At 43.6% G+C, this 16,554-nt stretch overlaps 1 protein-coding gene across 1 annotated transcript in view; it reads left to right on the forward strand.

The window, feature by feature from the left end:
- Positions 1–14,864, forward strand: part of LOC128458945 (adenylate cyclase type 9) — a 32,053-nt gene extending 17,189 nt beyond the window's left edge. Inside the window, exons 2-10 of the mRNA XM_053444015.1 lie at positions 4,926–5,098; positions 7,196–7,306; positions 7,598–7,854; positions 7,980–8,082; positions 8,904–9,112; positions 9,930–10,089; positions 10,319–10,461; positions 10,694–10,717; positions 11,190–14,864. Coding sequence (XP_053299990.1) covers positions 4,926–5,098; positions 7,196–7,306; positions 7,598–7,854; positions 7,980–8,082; positions 8,904–9,112; positions 9,930–10,089; positions 10,319–10,461; positions 10,694–10,717; positions 11,190–12,525 — 2,516 coding nt within the window. The 3' untranslated portion in view covers positions 12,526–14,864. The remainder of the gene's footprint in view (positions 1–4,925; positions 5,099–7,195; positions 7,307–7,597; positions 7,855–7,979; positions 8,083–8,903; positions 9,113–9,929; positions 10,090–10,318; positions 10,462–10,693; positions 10,718–11,189) is intronic.
- Positions 14,865–16,554: the final 1,690 nt, after the last annotated feature.

A 16,554-nucleotide genomic window follows, 5' to 3' on the forward strand; every position in this document is an offset into this window, starting at 1 on the left:
CTCACAGACTGCGCCCACACACACACATGTTTCCTTCTACCACCGGCAGCACTTACAGACAGACAGACAGACAGACAGACCACTTAAAGCTTTCACTTCTTTTCAGAGTATTTTTCTCTAAACTCCAATGTTCCTAAAAATCTGCAATCTTTTCCTCTTATCTCTCCCTGCCCTCGTCTGCAAACGGTGCTGCAGTGATAAAGTCCTCCTAAACAACCTGTCGTACTGGAAAGGTTCCCTCCCCCCTCCCCCCACGACAGGGACAGGATGTACAGTTTATCCCGGGATGGGGGTGCAGTGGAAGGAGTGCCAACTGGCACGGAGAGAGCTGCCCAGCGTAGCGGTGCTAGTTCCTCCGCAGCACCTGCTCCACTGCCCTCCTGCTCCGATACTTAGCCCTGGAAGGCAAACCTGTCATTATGCGTGGACCAGGTGCATGATGTCTGTGTGTTTGTTTGTGTGTGTTTGTTTACTGGCCCATGGGGTAGAGCGGGTTGTCCGCTAACTGGGAGGTTGGTGGTTTGATTCCTGGCTTCTCAAGTTATTCTCCTGAATTTAACTAGGGGCTGTACGTAGGAACGCAAATCTCTGAATCGGTTGCTGCGGACAGTTCTTTGGATTATTTCCTGCCAGTCCTTGTAAAGTTAGTACAGAAGAATTTGCCGCTCACTCCCACTTGGGTTGTAAATGAAGGTGAAAGGAAAGGTGTTGCTCTGTGGTAAACATCCACAATGTTACAAAGCCTTAACTACTGTACCTTTCTTTCACAATGTATTTCTTCTTTGAATAACGATTTGGCGATCTTCCCTTGGGGTCCTTCTCTTTGCTCGGAGCAGATTACTTTTGATCGATGATGTCACGACGTGTGAGTTGAGTTTGTTTGGCACTGCCGGCCTCGGCGCTGAGCCTCTCTCAGCGTCGCAGCAAGAGCGCTTTCAAGAGCGGCCATGATAACAGGAGAGCACGGCCGTGCTATGAGGAGGCAGTGGAGGTGACGCTGCTGTTTGTTTGCAAAGTGCTTTCCTCATGTCATTCTCCTCTGTCCTAAACAAAGTGGCCTGGAGAGGGAGATAATGTGACTGGGCTCTCATGGGGAAAGGTTATCTACTGTTCCCTGTCAGCTGATAGGACCGGACACTTCGAGTCCCATAGCACCCAGACGCTGCCACTAATGATGCACTTCAAAAAACCCAGGGTCATCAGAGATGGAGGGAGGCTAACACACGCTTGTACCTGCATGACAGCTCATCAGACAGCACAGACAGACAGACGGAGAGACAGACAGAAAATCACTCTCACACTAACACACGCAGCTGGAAAGAATCGAGAGACATCAATTGGAACACACAGCACGAGGCTTCCTGACCTTTTTCCCCCCGCCGTGAGGCTTTCAGAGCACAGCTGTATACTGATGATGTTGGACCCTATCGAGGCGGACAGTGCAGCCAGCTGCCGGTCAGGCCAGTTTGTCAGAGCTGTAATTTAAAGCCCGACAACATTGCTATTTCAGCTGCCACAAGGATTGATCGTAAAGACGAGAGATTGCCCCAGAATGGCCAGGAACCGGCACGAGAACATCTGCAGACACTTGAACCCATATAACCCCTCACATAACACACACACTCAGATGAGCTCTTTTTCGGGCCCCGTGCAGTCGAGTTATCCTGCTCCTCTCTGGCTCTGTCATGGGATGGGATTCCTCGAAAACAAGCTGTCCGACAACAGGATGTGTTTTCTAAGTCTACATCCATACAACTACACTTTCATTCGAAAACGCATCGACTCTGCCACGGATTCGCCTGGCGTCCACACCACTCCGGAGTTTTAGAGCCGCCAAGACAGAGAAGTTTGAAAAAGCTGCCGGCCCCATTTTAGTTTGAAAACTCTACAACAGGTAGAAACAAAAGAAGAAACGATGATGTGATTGGGTCTTTTTGGTCATGACATTACTCCTATCACATGACCCCCTTCCGGGAAGAAAACACCCGCCATTAGCCTCGGCTACCAGTGTAGAACACAACATGGATAATTAACTGACCCTGTTTCTCGATGCTATCTGCTGTTGTGCAGGTACATTCTGCATTTTACAATGATACAGCCGCTTACATGCGTATGACATGAGCTATTATTTGAGCAATCATTCATGTGTCCAGCGGGAACTGAGCGGGACATGCTTACTTCCTGTTTATACCAGCTCTCACATGCCCCAACGTGATATACATTTTTCGATATGGATGTTTTTTAGTTCTGGCGGGGATTGAAACTGATTAAACTCTCATATGGACAGAGATTGTTTTGATTTGAAAACCTAATCTTACCTAATCTTCTTGCTCTACTTTTGTATATAAAAAGACGCCAGTTTTTATATTCATCTATTCAAATTCAATTCATCCGAGTCGTGTAGTTATGACTTCATGACCCCGCAGTGGCACGGCCTCCCGTCACCTCCCCTCTCTATCAGCTTGTTTTTGTTTGCTATTATGATGAGTTTATTTTCATCTTGTTTTTAATTTTGTGTTACAGTTGTGTTTTTTAAATGTGTTTTTTATTCTTTAATCCATTATCAAATACACTGCGCTCTCTCTCTACCTTTCATCCTTTCTCTCTAGTAATTTGTTGCTGCGCATATTATCTAGCTTGAAACACTTAATTATCTTTAATAAGCTGTTACAGTTTGGGGAATAGAGGCTGAACGGTCCAGTGATTTCTGTTTATTGGCCGGGTCCCTGTACTCTGCAGCCTAAATAATACTCAGCACTCTGCTTTTACAGCAAATACAGGATTTGCATTTATCATTTTCGGGTATTAAATATATATAAATAATACAATGTGACTCACATACTTTGGTAGTTTTCTGAAATGGACGTGAATGTTTCCCTGACTCAAATGTTCTCAGTCTGGCTTGTGAAACGGATAAGAAAACAGACCTATGCAAATCTCCACCCCCAGTCATGGTGAAAACGAGGCATCGTTTGAAACCTTTCTGCTGCTTGAAATACATTATTTAAATATATCTCTACCTGGGGCAGTTTTGCAAGTTGGGAAAACATGGTGTGTCATGGGGTTGTCAATTTCACATTAGAGAATTTAAGGGAAAGATGGAGGGAGAGAAGAGAAACAGAGCAGGAAGGGGGAGAAGAAAACAATCTCGTTCAGCCGTGAGCAGGAGCAGAAATCGGTGTGTGTCATGGTGGGAGGCAGGGAAGGATTTGATTAGCAAACTAATGAAATCAAGTCGACGCAGTGTGTGCGTGTGCATTGTGCATGTTTGTGTCTCTGGATCCATCTTTGACAGTCAGTTTCAGTCAAACTCAAAATTCCTTTTCTTGAAAGGCAGTCAGGAGCTACACTGCAGTCTCCTGCTGCCTCGCGTCTGCATCACTGCTGCAGAGAATTAGTTCGTTGTTCCTGTTTTACCGCCGTCGTTTCCCACAGTGAACCTGGCTATCGATCCAGCTAAGGCTGCACCACCGCTTGCTGTGTGTTGATGTGTTCAACTGGGTGCGTGGGTGGTTGGCGCAACTGTTCTTTTTGCAAGCACTGTGTTTACATCTGTCTCTTTGCATGCCTCTTACAATCTTACTTCTTTTCTTCTTCTTCCCCAGCTGATTTTCTCAGTATTTGTCCAATAAGATTTGTTTGTGAAAATGTATGATTGCAAGAGAGAGCATGTGCCCTTGTTTTTTATGTACATCTTTTTGTGTGTGTGTGTTTGTGTGTGTGTGTGTGTGTGTCAGAGAGTGCACCCCCAGGAGTGGCTCAGCAGAGGGGAGGCAGTGGCAGGCAGGCCTGTCTGAAATACTTAGGGTGGACAATGCTCAGAGCCCCGAGGCTGTGGCTTCACCGACAGTTGAATTATATGGCTAAGCACACAGTCACAGGTGCTGACCTGTGCCACTGACAAACACACACACATGCACACAGATACCTGCAGCCGTGGCCTGTCACGATGCATCGCTGCAGACAAGGAAAGGTGGGGATTCACTTCCACGCTTTGAGCTGAGCCGACTAGCCAGGTTTTATGATGTTGAACACTCGAGGTGTATCAGCCTTCTCCATCGGCCAATCTCTCCTTTTCTGTGTCTGGGAGGAAGAAAGCCACATGTGTGCAGTCGTGAAGAAAATTGCTCAGTGGGAACATCCTGTGACCTCCTCCTCCTCTCGGCTGTTGAGTAAAAATAAATCGTACAGTGTTTTTAAAGATAAATGCACAGTCATGCTTCTCAGCGAAGCATGGAAAATACAATCAGTTAAGCCATCAGACAATTTAAAAATAGTCACCACAGATTGGTAAATTCAAAAACGTAATTTTTTGGGTCTGATGTTGCTAAAAACAAGGATGCACACACACTCGTAAGCAACAGAATGATAACATGTTGATAGGCGAGGGAGGTAGCAGGTGTTCAAATATTTGGCCTTGGTTTGTTTTGTCTGGAGGCTGCAACTGTCTCATGGTCACTGGATTGCATGAACCCAGTACAAAGTTCAGAAATGTTGCTGTGATGCGGAAGGTGCGCAAGTACAAGCTTTCAAAAAGAAGTTTATTTTCATGTCTTGGTGGCACCTCTTTTTAAGCCTCCCCAATATTGCTCTGGCTCATGTGGGTGATTTTTAAATAAGAGCAAATGCTCCACATATCATGTTTATGTGCTGTACATGTATATGGAAACAAGGATGAGTGGTGTATGACCTTGGGTTTTTCAAGTGGGAGAGATTGATATTCAACGCTCTCTCTTTCTCTCTTGATTCTGGTTTTATGCCTGTGGCTGCTTACATAATTCACTGAGGGATTTCATCCTGCTGGGTCCTCTGCCTCTGCTGAATCTTAAAACACCTCCACAACCATCTAAACCCTCATCCACCACAGAGATGACTAACCTGTTCCCTCCCTCTCTCTCCCCATCTGTCCCTGGCTCTCTCTCCAGGCCTGAAGACCTATCTGGTCTCTGCCAGGAAGATTGAGGCGAACTCTCACTGTAACTGCTCCCAGTCGGGGTCGGCTGGACCGGAGATTGCAGATCCGTGGTGTCCGATGCCCAGAGTGCACACTCCTGATGGAGCCCCTTCGCCCTGCACCGTGGACCCTGACAGAGCCAAGGTGAGTGCACGCCATCTCTGAGAAAATAAACCTCAGCCTTGTGTGTTGAGAAGTACATTTCTTGAATCATTTTTCATTGCACATCTATATTTCCTAAGGACGAACACTGGGCGGAATGTTCTGCTGCAGCGTTATTGATGTTCATCATTTTGCACTTTGTGTATGTGGGTGTATCAGGAGCTGTAAGATGTCATTGTTTGAGCTTCTTTTTGTGCCATCTCGAGGATTAGAAAACGAAATAGAAAAGCTGTCATTCATGTTCTTACTATGCATCTGAATTTGTATGTCAATTCCACGCACTTGCATGATTTAACCCTGGGAACCATGCATAATTATCTTTGTTGATTTGCCTCTTCATTTCACTCATACATGTGTCATTATTGTAGCACCTCAGTCCTCATGTATCTTTAGTGAAGTGCCCATTTACAGGATTATGTAAATACCAATTCCACTGAATGTTGTCTGTATTTTCCTCTCATGTCTCGGGAGCTGTTCATCTTATCGCCTTCACGTTGGGCATGTGCGTAGTAAAGGGCCCAAGCAAGTGAACTGTTGAATTTAGTGCCATCCGGAATCGCGATATGTTCAATATGAATCAAGTTTGAATAAATTTAAGGGACTCATCAACATAAAGGACTTTGTTGATCGTGTGTTAATGACGAGGCCAACACCAACAGATTCTCCAGTTTGGTACTTCTGCATACTGAGATGAGGTTTGCAGATTTTTAAATAAACTGCAGCAGGTCACCTTTACGTTTCAGAAAGACAAGCTGCGACCAGCATCACCACAGGACCAGGAAACCGCCCATTCCAATGGGCATTGCTCTAGAAATGTAAATCTGAGGATCTACCGAAATAGCTTTACATGCTGTAATGTTCACAATTTGCATTATTTGTCTCTTACTGTACCTCGCTGCTCTCTGTGGGAGAGAAGGACTTAGACTGTTTACATGCATAAAAATAGAGATCTTGTCAATTAGGCAGAAGAAACGTGCCGTTCTCCCCAGCAGGCCGTCTACATCATAACTGACCCGGAGTGCTCATCAGCTCAGAACACGTCCATCCATTACATCCTCCTTAGCTCTGCCTTCAAGGGTAATTTCCACATTGGCTTTTAAATTGTACCACTAGGTCACGAACTCAAAACTGTGCAACAAATTATTCACCTCTAATTATCCTCAAAACCAGGAACCTCTGCACCTTATAATCACCCCAATTAATCCTCCTTTCTCCATATACGTGTGCCCCCCAACCCACGCATTGATCCCTGCAAAGATCTTTCATGTCTCCGCCAGGGCAGGTGGACGGGGGGGGGTGATAGCTGGTTCAAGAAGGAGTAGGAAGAGGGTGGGAGGCAGGAGGATCAGTGGGGGTCCTGGGCACGGTAATGAGCTAACTCAAGCAGAGAGACTGGAAGCCTTCCTGCCTACGACTGATGACTTCCGCATCTCCAGCTTTTCATCTCATGCCCCGGCTCTTACACGAATGCAGATATACGCCGCCCACTGCACGATCGCTTTCAGAGTCAGACATCTTCAAAAGAAAGATCTCGATGACATTTGAGACATCTGTGTGAAAGGACTTTCAGGGCAGGTGTGGCAATGAGTGTCTGCAAGTTAAATATAGCATATAGGAACACGGTGGGTGCCATCTCTGCGTATTATATAGTTCGTGTGTGTGTACTTCACAGCATGTTCCACGTTTCAGTCACACACACACATAAACACACACTTTCCATTCTGTTCGAAGAGGACGAGTGGGATGCAAATCGAGACCTTGATCCTTTTGTGGACCACCTCTACGCCTCTTGTTTACTCCCTATCTTACTCTCCAGTTTTCTCACTGACGCTATTGTTAGCATTATCCTCGTTGAAAAACCAATTGTGACTTTTTGTGTTGAAATGTCGAGTTTTGTGTTTTGTCATCCCCCCCACAAACTCTTGATCTTGATCACTGGCATCTCTTCATGTTTCTCCTCTGCTCGTACGCTCTCCTTGATCTGTATCTCTCAGTTTATTAATTCTCTTTATTCTTCTTCTTCCCATATGCTGTGTCTCTCTCCCTCCCCCCCTCCCCACCCACCCACCCTCCCTCCAGTCTCCCTGTCTGTCCTGCAGTGTGGTCCCGATAGCAGGGGAGGAGCAGGATTTGGAGGAAGGGCCGGTGCTCAACGGAGGCCATGACGACAGCAAGACCAACAGCAGCAAGGTAAGCCTGATGTAGTTACCTGAACCACACAGATGAGGCTTTAAACTGTATTGTAAAATGTAAATTCACTTTCTTTTTAGCCTGTTGCTAACTGTCTGGTTTAGTCTATATCCTTTCATTATTTATCCCTCGAATATTAACAGATGTAGGGAGTTTCCTCAAAATTTGACCGGTTGTCACTTATCACATTAATTTATTAGAGCTCAGAGGTGAAAAGTCACGGGGACCTCATATGCGGCATATCTAGTTTGCAAATTGAGAACTTCTCCTTCTCCCCTTTCTTACCCTCAGGAAGCTCCACAGCTGAAGTGTTCCCCAGTGGTCTCTGCAGGACGTAACCCCAAGGCTCTGAACGGCCTCCTCAGCCCCCGACTGGAGGCCCTGAACAACAGCCAAACATCGCTGTGTGAGATGCTGCAGGAGAAGGAGAAGAAGACGTGGAGTGGGGGGGCCTTGGGCATGGACCACTCGGCACTCATCCCTCTGCGATCCAAGAACTTCAGGGAGAGGAGCGACGCCCACTTTGTGGACGTCATCAAAGAGGACAGGTGAGAGGGACATGAGAATAAATGTATTAACCAAATCACTCTGATTATTTAATCTCAGTGGTGAATGTGATTTGATTAACAAACTCTGCATCATTTCCATTGACTTTCCTTATTTCCTGTGACAGCCTCATGAAGGACTATTTCTACAGACCTCCGATAAACAAGCTGAGCCTCACTTTCCTGGAGAGGAGCCTGGAGTCTGCTTACCGGATCAGCTACCAGGAAGAGGTGTGTGTGTGTGTATATGTGTGTATATATACTTTTGTCTGTTTATTTTTTCTCTATATATGAGCTTAAAGGTATAGTTCACAGAAATGATAATTCACTCATTATCTACTCATCACTACGCTGATGGATGGGTGGGTGAAGTGTTTGAGTTCAGGGGTAAACTGCAATGCAGCCAAATTCAGTCTTTTTCTGTTGTTTTTATAAGTTTGAAGCATTGTTCAGCAGTTACTTCAATTGTATTGGATTTGACTGCAGCGCTGTTTCCCCCTGAACTCAAACACTTCACCCACTCGGCACAGTGGTGAGTAAATAATAAGGGAATTCAAATTATTCTGAGTTTTTCAAACCAGCGTAGTCTTCCGATCCCATTCATCCCACCTGTGCACTTATCTGCCTGTATTTGTTTGAGTTTGTCTTTCTGCCCGTTTGTGGTTTACTGGGTGTCTGGCTCTAGTCTGGGAAAGCTGTTAGGACTGCCTTATCATGACCAGACCGGTCAAGACTGCGGCAAAGAGAAATCACTGCAGGCCTTTCATACCAGTTTAATGTTGGGTTGTGATGCCCTCTGCTGGCCGAGAGCATTTATCAGTCTCATGGCTTCAACTGTTGCTACGCCGTTGAGTCTCTTGTCCCAGTCGCTAATATAGGAGTAGGTATAGATTTTACTTGAGTTAAATTGATATAAAGTTTGAGAGACTTTTTCCAGCAACACATTTTTGCAGCTGCAGTACTTTCTATCTATTCATAATTGAGACTTGCACACATGTTCATCAATATCCATCTTCCTCTCTGTTTTATCCCTCCCTCTCTCTCTCCCCCAGGTCGAGACCCAAGCAGCCGTGCAGACTTTTGCCAGCCCGACGTTCAGCTCTTTCCTGGACATGCTGCTGTGCTGCTCAGTGTTTCTGGCTCTCTCGCTGGCTTGTTTCCTCCGGACGCTTGTCACCCAGCAGAAGCTGTCCACGCCAGCACTCTCTCTGACCGCTGCTGCCACCCTGCTGGAGACCCTGGCTCTGCTGTTTTCTATACGGTGAGACTGAATACAGAGACATTAAAGTATTGACCCATGGGCCAGATCCAGCCCGTAAGAATTATGAAATGTTGTTATATGTAACAGGGATTTTTTTCTTTTTCTAGTTCTAACCTTTTAGTATTTTCTTTTGCACTAATTATTGAATTTAAAGGCCAACTCGCAATATAGCTCAATTTGACTTTTGGTAATACTCTGTACACAGTCTGTGTCACACCTGATACCAGAATGTATATGACTTTATATACAAGAATGAATGCTTAGGAACTGTCTGGAGGAAAGCCTCTTTAAAACATAGGATGTATGATAATTGTATATAAGTATATGATTCAATTTTAATTTTTTTAATTTTTAAATGGCAGCGTATTTCTTCTGCCAAATGAGAACACATTTAGAGCCCTGTAACACAGGATAGATGATCCTCAAAGTGGTTATCTGTAGGCGAACTAACTGGATTATGTTAACTGGTTGAAATGAGAAAGATGGATGTGAGGAGAAACAGTTGAGGAAAATGTTGGCACAGATACTTCTTTGTTTAGCAGGGGAACCTCAGGCTGGCAATAGTAATATCACGATTACATCTGGAGCAAAAAGGTCAGGACACATTTAAAAACAAAAAAGTGTATTATGCTGAGTTGGTGCCATGATCCACTTTCATCTCTATAATTAATAAGTCTAGTGTTCTGACCCTTTCTTTGAGTCACATATTTGGAAGCTTTGTGAATACAAACTAACCAGGACACTCGGGTATCAAACTGACTTTTTGTTTACATTTCTAATCCATCAATAACCTGTAGTTATCTGTTTTCCTCCCCAGTATGGCGTTCTACCTTGACAGTACGCTGCGCTGCACTCAGGTGCTGATGAGTGCCATCTCAGGCTGGATAGCTCGTCACTTTATAGGAGCCGTCCTGGTGTCCGCGCCGGCTGTGGCCGTCTTCTCCCACGTCACCTGCGACATGCATCACTCCATCCAGGTGGAGCCTCTGTCTTTTCTCTTTGGCTGCTTCTGACCAGTAAAGCATCTTACCGGCAGGGCTACCAGTCAAATTTCTCTCACCGAGTTATCATATTATATATATTATATTCAATAAATGTCTTTTAATTGGACCGTATGTTAACACAGACAGTATAATTTAGTATTTGATCATCCCACACTCTGCTGGGGTTTTCTGACTAATGGATTTTGCTCTCTGCTTTCCCCAGTTCACCATGTTCGTCTGCTGCTCTGTCATCATAGCCATCATTCAGTACTGTAACTTCTGCCAGCTCAGCTACTGGATGCGATCAACTCTAGCAACACTGGTGGGACTGGGTCTGCTTATCCTGCTCTTCAGCTCTCCCTGCAGGTACAACATGCCTGTTCATTGTAAAGACATGAGTGGAGTTTAACAACACCATTCATTGTCCAAAGAATTATGAATAATAATTAAATAAAGTGTTGAATAATTGTGACAAAGGGATGATACTGGCTCCCTCCTTGAAATCTAAAGCCAAGAGCACAATGTACGCCAGACTGTGTGGGATGTCTGGGTGCACCTCTTGCATTGATTAGTGTCTTTTGTGCTTCGTCTCTTCCAGTGTTGCCAAGAGTCTGTTTCACTGGTAAGTGAACAATTATTATGAATGTTTTCACTGTAATAAAGCAAAGGACATTTTTTCATTATGCTTTTATTAAACACTGTCTTTGATATCAATCACACTGGATTTCTATAGCTTTTTTTATGGAAACAATGGAACACCAATTGCTTTGAAGAATAAAAGCAATGAAAACAATACTGCATAAAAACAATGATAACAGGGACCGAGGAAAAGCTCATGAATCTAATAAATTCGAAATAAGGAAACACCAAAGGCAAGTATACAAAGTAAGATAAGTACTTAATTTAAAATAATAAAATACTGAAAGAGATTAGATAGGAAGGTTGCCACTTATGGTTGGTGTCCGAAGCTCCAAGCCTCTGGGGTGCTCCCAGTTTACTTTTGAGATAAATTCTTGCCACATTGGATTTGGCGAGGTGCAGGTAACTTATGCTAACATTTTCTGACTGTCTGTCTGTCTCTCTCTCTCCACTAGGTCTGATAGACAGAACAACAACAGTAACAGCTCAACTGTCATGTCTGACAGCCCAGGAGGCCCTGACCCACAGCTCAGACCACAGGACCTGCTGGGCCCTGAGGCCTGCGTGGCCTTTTTTCTTCTTCTTCTCCTGGTCTGGTTCCTCAACCGTGAATTTGAGGTCAGTCACAGGCTGCATTACCATGGCAACGTGGAAGCTGATCAGCACCGCATCAAGATCCAGAACATGAGGGACCAGGCCGACTGGCTGCTTCGCAATATCATCCCCATCCATGTGGCCGAGCAGCTAAAGGTCACCCAGAGCTACTCGAAGAACCACGACAATGTGGGCGTGATATTTGCCAGCATTGTAAACTTCAGTGAGTTTTATGAGGAGAGCTACGAGGGAGGCAAGGAGTGCTACCGTGTCCTCAACGAACTAATCGGGGACTTTGACGAGCTGTTGCGGAAGCCTGCCTTCAGTAACATCGAGAAGATCAAGACCATCGGGGCTACGTACATGGCAGCGGCCGGTCTCAATGCGCAGCAGTGTGCGGACGCGCCGCATCCTCACGCCCACCTCCGTGCTCTCTTTGAATTTGCCCTGGAGATGATGCACGTAGTGGACGACTTCAACAAGAACATGCTGGGATTCGGCTTCAAGCTCCGCATTGGATTCAACCATGGCCCTCTAACAGCGGGGGTGATCGGCACCACTAAGCTTCTCTACGACATCTGGGGCGACACGGTCAACATCGCCAGTCGCATGGATACAACCGGTGTGGAGTGCCGCGTCCAGGTCAGCGAGGAGAGCTACTGTGTGCTCAGTGCCATGGATTATGAGTTTGATTACCGAGGCACAGTAAACGTCAAAGGCAAAGGTCAGATGAAGACCTTCCTTTACCCTAAGAGCAGTGACAGTGGCCCTGTGCCCCAGTACCAACTCTCAGTTTCACCAGAGATCCGGGTACAAGTAGATGGTAGCATCGGGCGCTCGCCCACCGATGAAATTGCCAGCATGGTCCCCACGACCGCATGCAGTACCAACACTATTGTACCCAGTGGCAGCAGCGGGTCCTCCACTACCACAGGGCTTATTCATGAGAAAGAGGCGGGCAGCCGCGAGCGACGCCCCTCTACTGAGATCTCTCACGCCAGAAGATCTCTGTCTCACAGTGGCCTGACCGTTACCAATCTGGACGACGCTCCTCCTCCCTCTGCAAACAACGCACAGCTCAACGTCTCATCCTCTGTCCAGCAGAATAAACCACAAACTTCAACCAAGTCCCCGAAAGACGTCAAGCTGCACCAATACGAGGACGAGCGTAAGGCCGGAGAGTTGACCAGACTTTAAGAATTTGCTACAGAAAATCATCGACCCTTTAAGCTCTTGTTCCTGCCAGTTGGCATTTGTAGAATTTCTGTATGTTTGGTACTGTTAAATCATCCACAGGCTTCTTCTCCGGTTCGGCCCGATGGCTTTTAGTGTAGTATCTGCTTGGCTGATGTCATCACCGGAGGTTGCTGGGTAGACTACAAAGAGAGTGTCGGGCAGGAACGGAGAGAGGATGTGACCGACTTTGAATCTTCTCCTGCCTGCTACATTTGCCATCGTCTCCCAATAACTTACTTGATTATCTTTACACCTTTAATCCTGATTCTTTCTTTCATATGTCTTTTTAAGTGCCTCTAGAATAGAAGAATGTGTAGACTAAGCCTTTTTTTGAGTAACAGAAGAATATCATAAAGGGAAAACTGTAAATTAGAACACTTCTGGAAAAAAATGCTCAGCTATGGTTACGATTTTACTTTGTCAACTGTGTTTTTGCTATGATATTTTGCCTTTTTATCAACAAAGAGCTCAGAAAGCTGGACTTGCATATGGAAAATGCTAGAGTGTGAACCATTTCCAGGAGATGTATTGGTCAAATCTGCACTAAAATGCAGCGGAGCCAGAAAACTCACCATGCAATGCACAACGGAGACTAATCAATACGGGCGACAGTGTGTGGAAGTGGGTGTTTGTGTAGCAGGATCATGCAGGCTCTAATGAGGAGAGGTGCTGGATGACAAACACTTCAGGAACACAGGTGTTTGCTGAGGTAAAGATCTTTGTATTGCCGCGGTGGTCTCAGCTCCTCTTGATCAGCATGCTTGCAACAATGGCACCATAGATGACACTCACTACTACCAGTATTTGGGCCCTCCCCCATGATCCAGGCTGTGGTGGGGAGCCAGGTTGTGTTGTGTAATGGTGATGAATATTTAATGGACCCTCAGCTGTGACTTTTGATGGATTCGAGACGACACCTGCTCCAAGTTTGCTTTGGTTTACACTGCGCGTTAACTGATAGCGCTTTTAGGACGCGGATAATCAAAGTGGAATGTTGCAAATCCAAACTAAATGTTTTACGTTGTATTTGTTGTGACACAAAACTTGAACTCTTATTGTGAAGCTACCCTCTCTCTCTCTCTGTAATTTCAATGATTTGAAAGGTGGTATCGGCCACAGTCAGCTGGGTGCATTAGCCACTTCAGCCTCGCAATGGCTTGAAACGTAATGTAATAGCAATGTAAAGGCAAAGGCACCAAATGTATTGCCTATGGTGTTTTTACTCTTTTTTTCCTTTGACTTAACTGAATTAATCTTGCGTTAGATTATTAAGGAAATCAAACGGACTAGACTACACATCTCTCGCTGTTACTTCTCGTCTCTAGTTTTTTTCAACAGAAAGGATTGTGTGCTCAGAGGCAAAAAAGTTTCTACCATGAAATCCACTTCAGTGACTTATTTTTGACGATTAGAATATCCTGAACAGCACATTAACAACCTCGTTTTTTTTAATTGACTTTTTCTTAATCATCACTTTTAAATAATAAACCAAATATGGTTAATTCTGCAGAACAACATAGAACAAATTGACTGCTTCCATAATGCCGCTTTTCACATTAATACCCTAATAGTTAGATTAGTTGTCGATGTGTGAAATTGGGGAAGCTTGTGCCTTTTTAACTCATTTCTTTTTTTTAACTAGCACCTCTGAATTGGTTTCATTTCTTTGAAAGCTTACGTTCTACAGGAATGTTTACTTTTGCGCTTAACGGTCGTAAAATTTGAGCTGTGCCTTTTCTTCATATATACAATTCAGTGTAAATGTACCAAACGTATTTTACATTAGCTGGCCTTTTTGCAGTTGTATTTCTTTGTGGGTTTCAGTTTGTACTGTATTTATTTTGTCAGATGTTGGTTAGTGGTTGACGTAAATGCAATAATAAGAGCTAAACATCAATGATTTATGAGGGGAAGTAACCTTCTTTTCGCTAATGAGCACACAACTCTTGAACAAGCCCGAAATCTGTTTGTCTTACAACAATAAAGGGACACTAATAATAATTGTTTTTGTTTAAAAAAAGGGTAAGTTCTTAATAGAGGTCATCATACTTGAGTGTCAGGTAAGGCGAGTAAGCTAAATTTCTTCTTTTATTCTTGGTAATATCATTTGCTGTATTCGAGTAATGTGTTTTTGTAAAAAATGGAAATGTTTTTCTTGATTAGTGTTGTTGATAATGTGAGTTGACAATGATGTCAACTCACATGTTTGAGCGCTTATTATCATAATTTAACTTTCATCGCAAAAACGAGCTTGTTGAGATGTAAGTGACATTCTGAAACAGGGGAATGACACACGGGGGGGGGGGGGGGGGGGGACTTTGATGCCAAAGAGTGTCATGACCATCTCATGAACTTTCTCTGTATATTACGTCTCATCTCCTTCCTAATTTGCAGGTTGTGTTGTGCACGTTCAAGAAAGGTCGTTTATATATTCAGTGTTAAAACACATTTGCACATGGCGCTCATTTTTTATGTACAGTATGCCTTTGTATTGTATAGTATCTAAGCATTTTCTATTATTTATATCGCTGCATGTACTAGAGTGTTAAATAGTCTCAAGGACTGGGTAATTTGAACAATGTTGGAATAATATTTGTGTATGCTGTAAGCCTGCATGTGTGTACAAATTTACGAGTGTGTGTAAAACTGTGTGGTTGTGTGTGTTTTGGACGGGAGGCTCTAATCTTAGCAGGAATTTAAGTGAACCTTGTCATCTTCAAAAGTTTGACACGCTAGGACAGTAAGGCTTCAATACAGATTTCCCTTTTAAAATCGAACTGGCCAAATGAAGAAAATTAGGCAAGATGTCTGCAGGTAGGCAGCGTCTCAGCAGCCCACACGCAAGTTTTTATAAATCGTTGCTTTCTCTGCAAATGTTTTTTTTTGTATATAGCACGCTAATAGTTATGCAAGTGAAGGTTAAAATTGAATAAAGTCAGTTGCTGGGAAACGTTGTCTTGTTGAATTCATAGCTTGTACACTACATTCAGTTATGTTTTCCAGTGGTGCACTTGAACCTGTTCTCAAAGAACATCGAGGTACTTGTACTTGATTTGACCTATTGTATACTGTATGTATTTTATGCTATTTTACTTTGCTTATGTTGTTTATTTTGCAGATTAAAATTACAATAAGTAAATTCATACAGGAATCATTTAACAGTCTAAATTAGCTCCACCCATAAGCAGCTACATTAAATGTCACCTTTTGGAATCACTAATATTTTTATAGTATATTTATAAAATGTATTATAAAATGTGATGGGAGGCTCTAATGTGCAGTTTTGGGGGATATTTTAAAAACGTTCCTAAACAAATTCACTTTCAACTACTGTATATACAATATTTCTAAACGTATGATAATACAGTGGAAAAAGCTGCTCTACGTATCAAAAGTAGTTATTATATTATAGATCATTATTATTTTGTTCATTTTTTAATCACTGAATCATTCTAACTATGTTTTGATTAATGTGGAGACAATTCAACCGCTCTAACAGTCTGATATACCTGTGAATCACATTTTACCAGATGTTTGTATATTTTGAAGGTAAGAAAAACTTGAGCTGTCAAATATGCTGGGGTTAAAATGCAGTATTTTCCTTGTAAAAATATAAATAAATTTAAGAAAATAAAATTCTAGTACTTAATTACAACGTCAAAGTGATAATAAACGCTTCTTTCAACCAACATATTCTACATTAGCTGGCCTTACTCTAATATAATATCCAAATGAATAATTTTTTTATTAGTAGAATATGATACAGGGAATTTATTAACTTGTTTATTTATTTGTTTTTGTCATTTATCTATTATGTATTTTCTTTTCTATTATTTGCCACTTGACGTACCGTGCACGTGACGCACTGTGGGACACACGGGCCTTACGTCAGTACGTCATTACACGACGGAGCCCCAGTCCCCTCCTCCCCCTCCCCTCCCTCCCCCCCCCCAGTCTAGCTGGGAAGAAAAAAAAAACTTTTTTTTTTTT

Source organism: Pleuronectes platessa, chromosome 16 (assembly GCF_947347685.1).
Source record: "Pleuronectes platessa chromosome 16, fPlePla1.1, whole genome shotgun sequence".
In the NCBI taxonomy this organism is placed as follows: Eukaryota; Metazoa; Chordata; class Actinopteri; order Pleuronectiformes; family Pleuronectidae; genus Pleuronectes; species Pleuronectes platessa.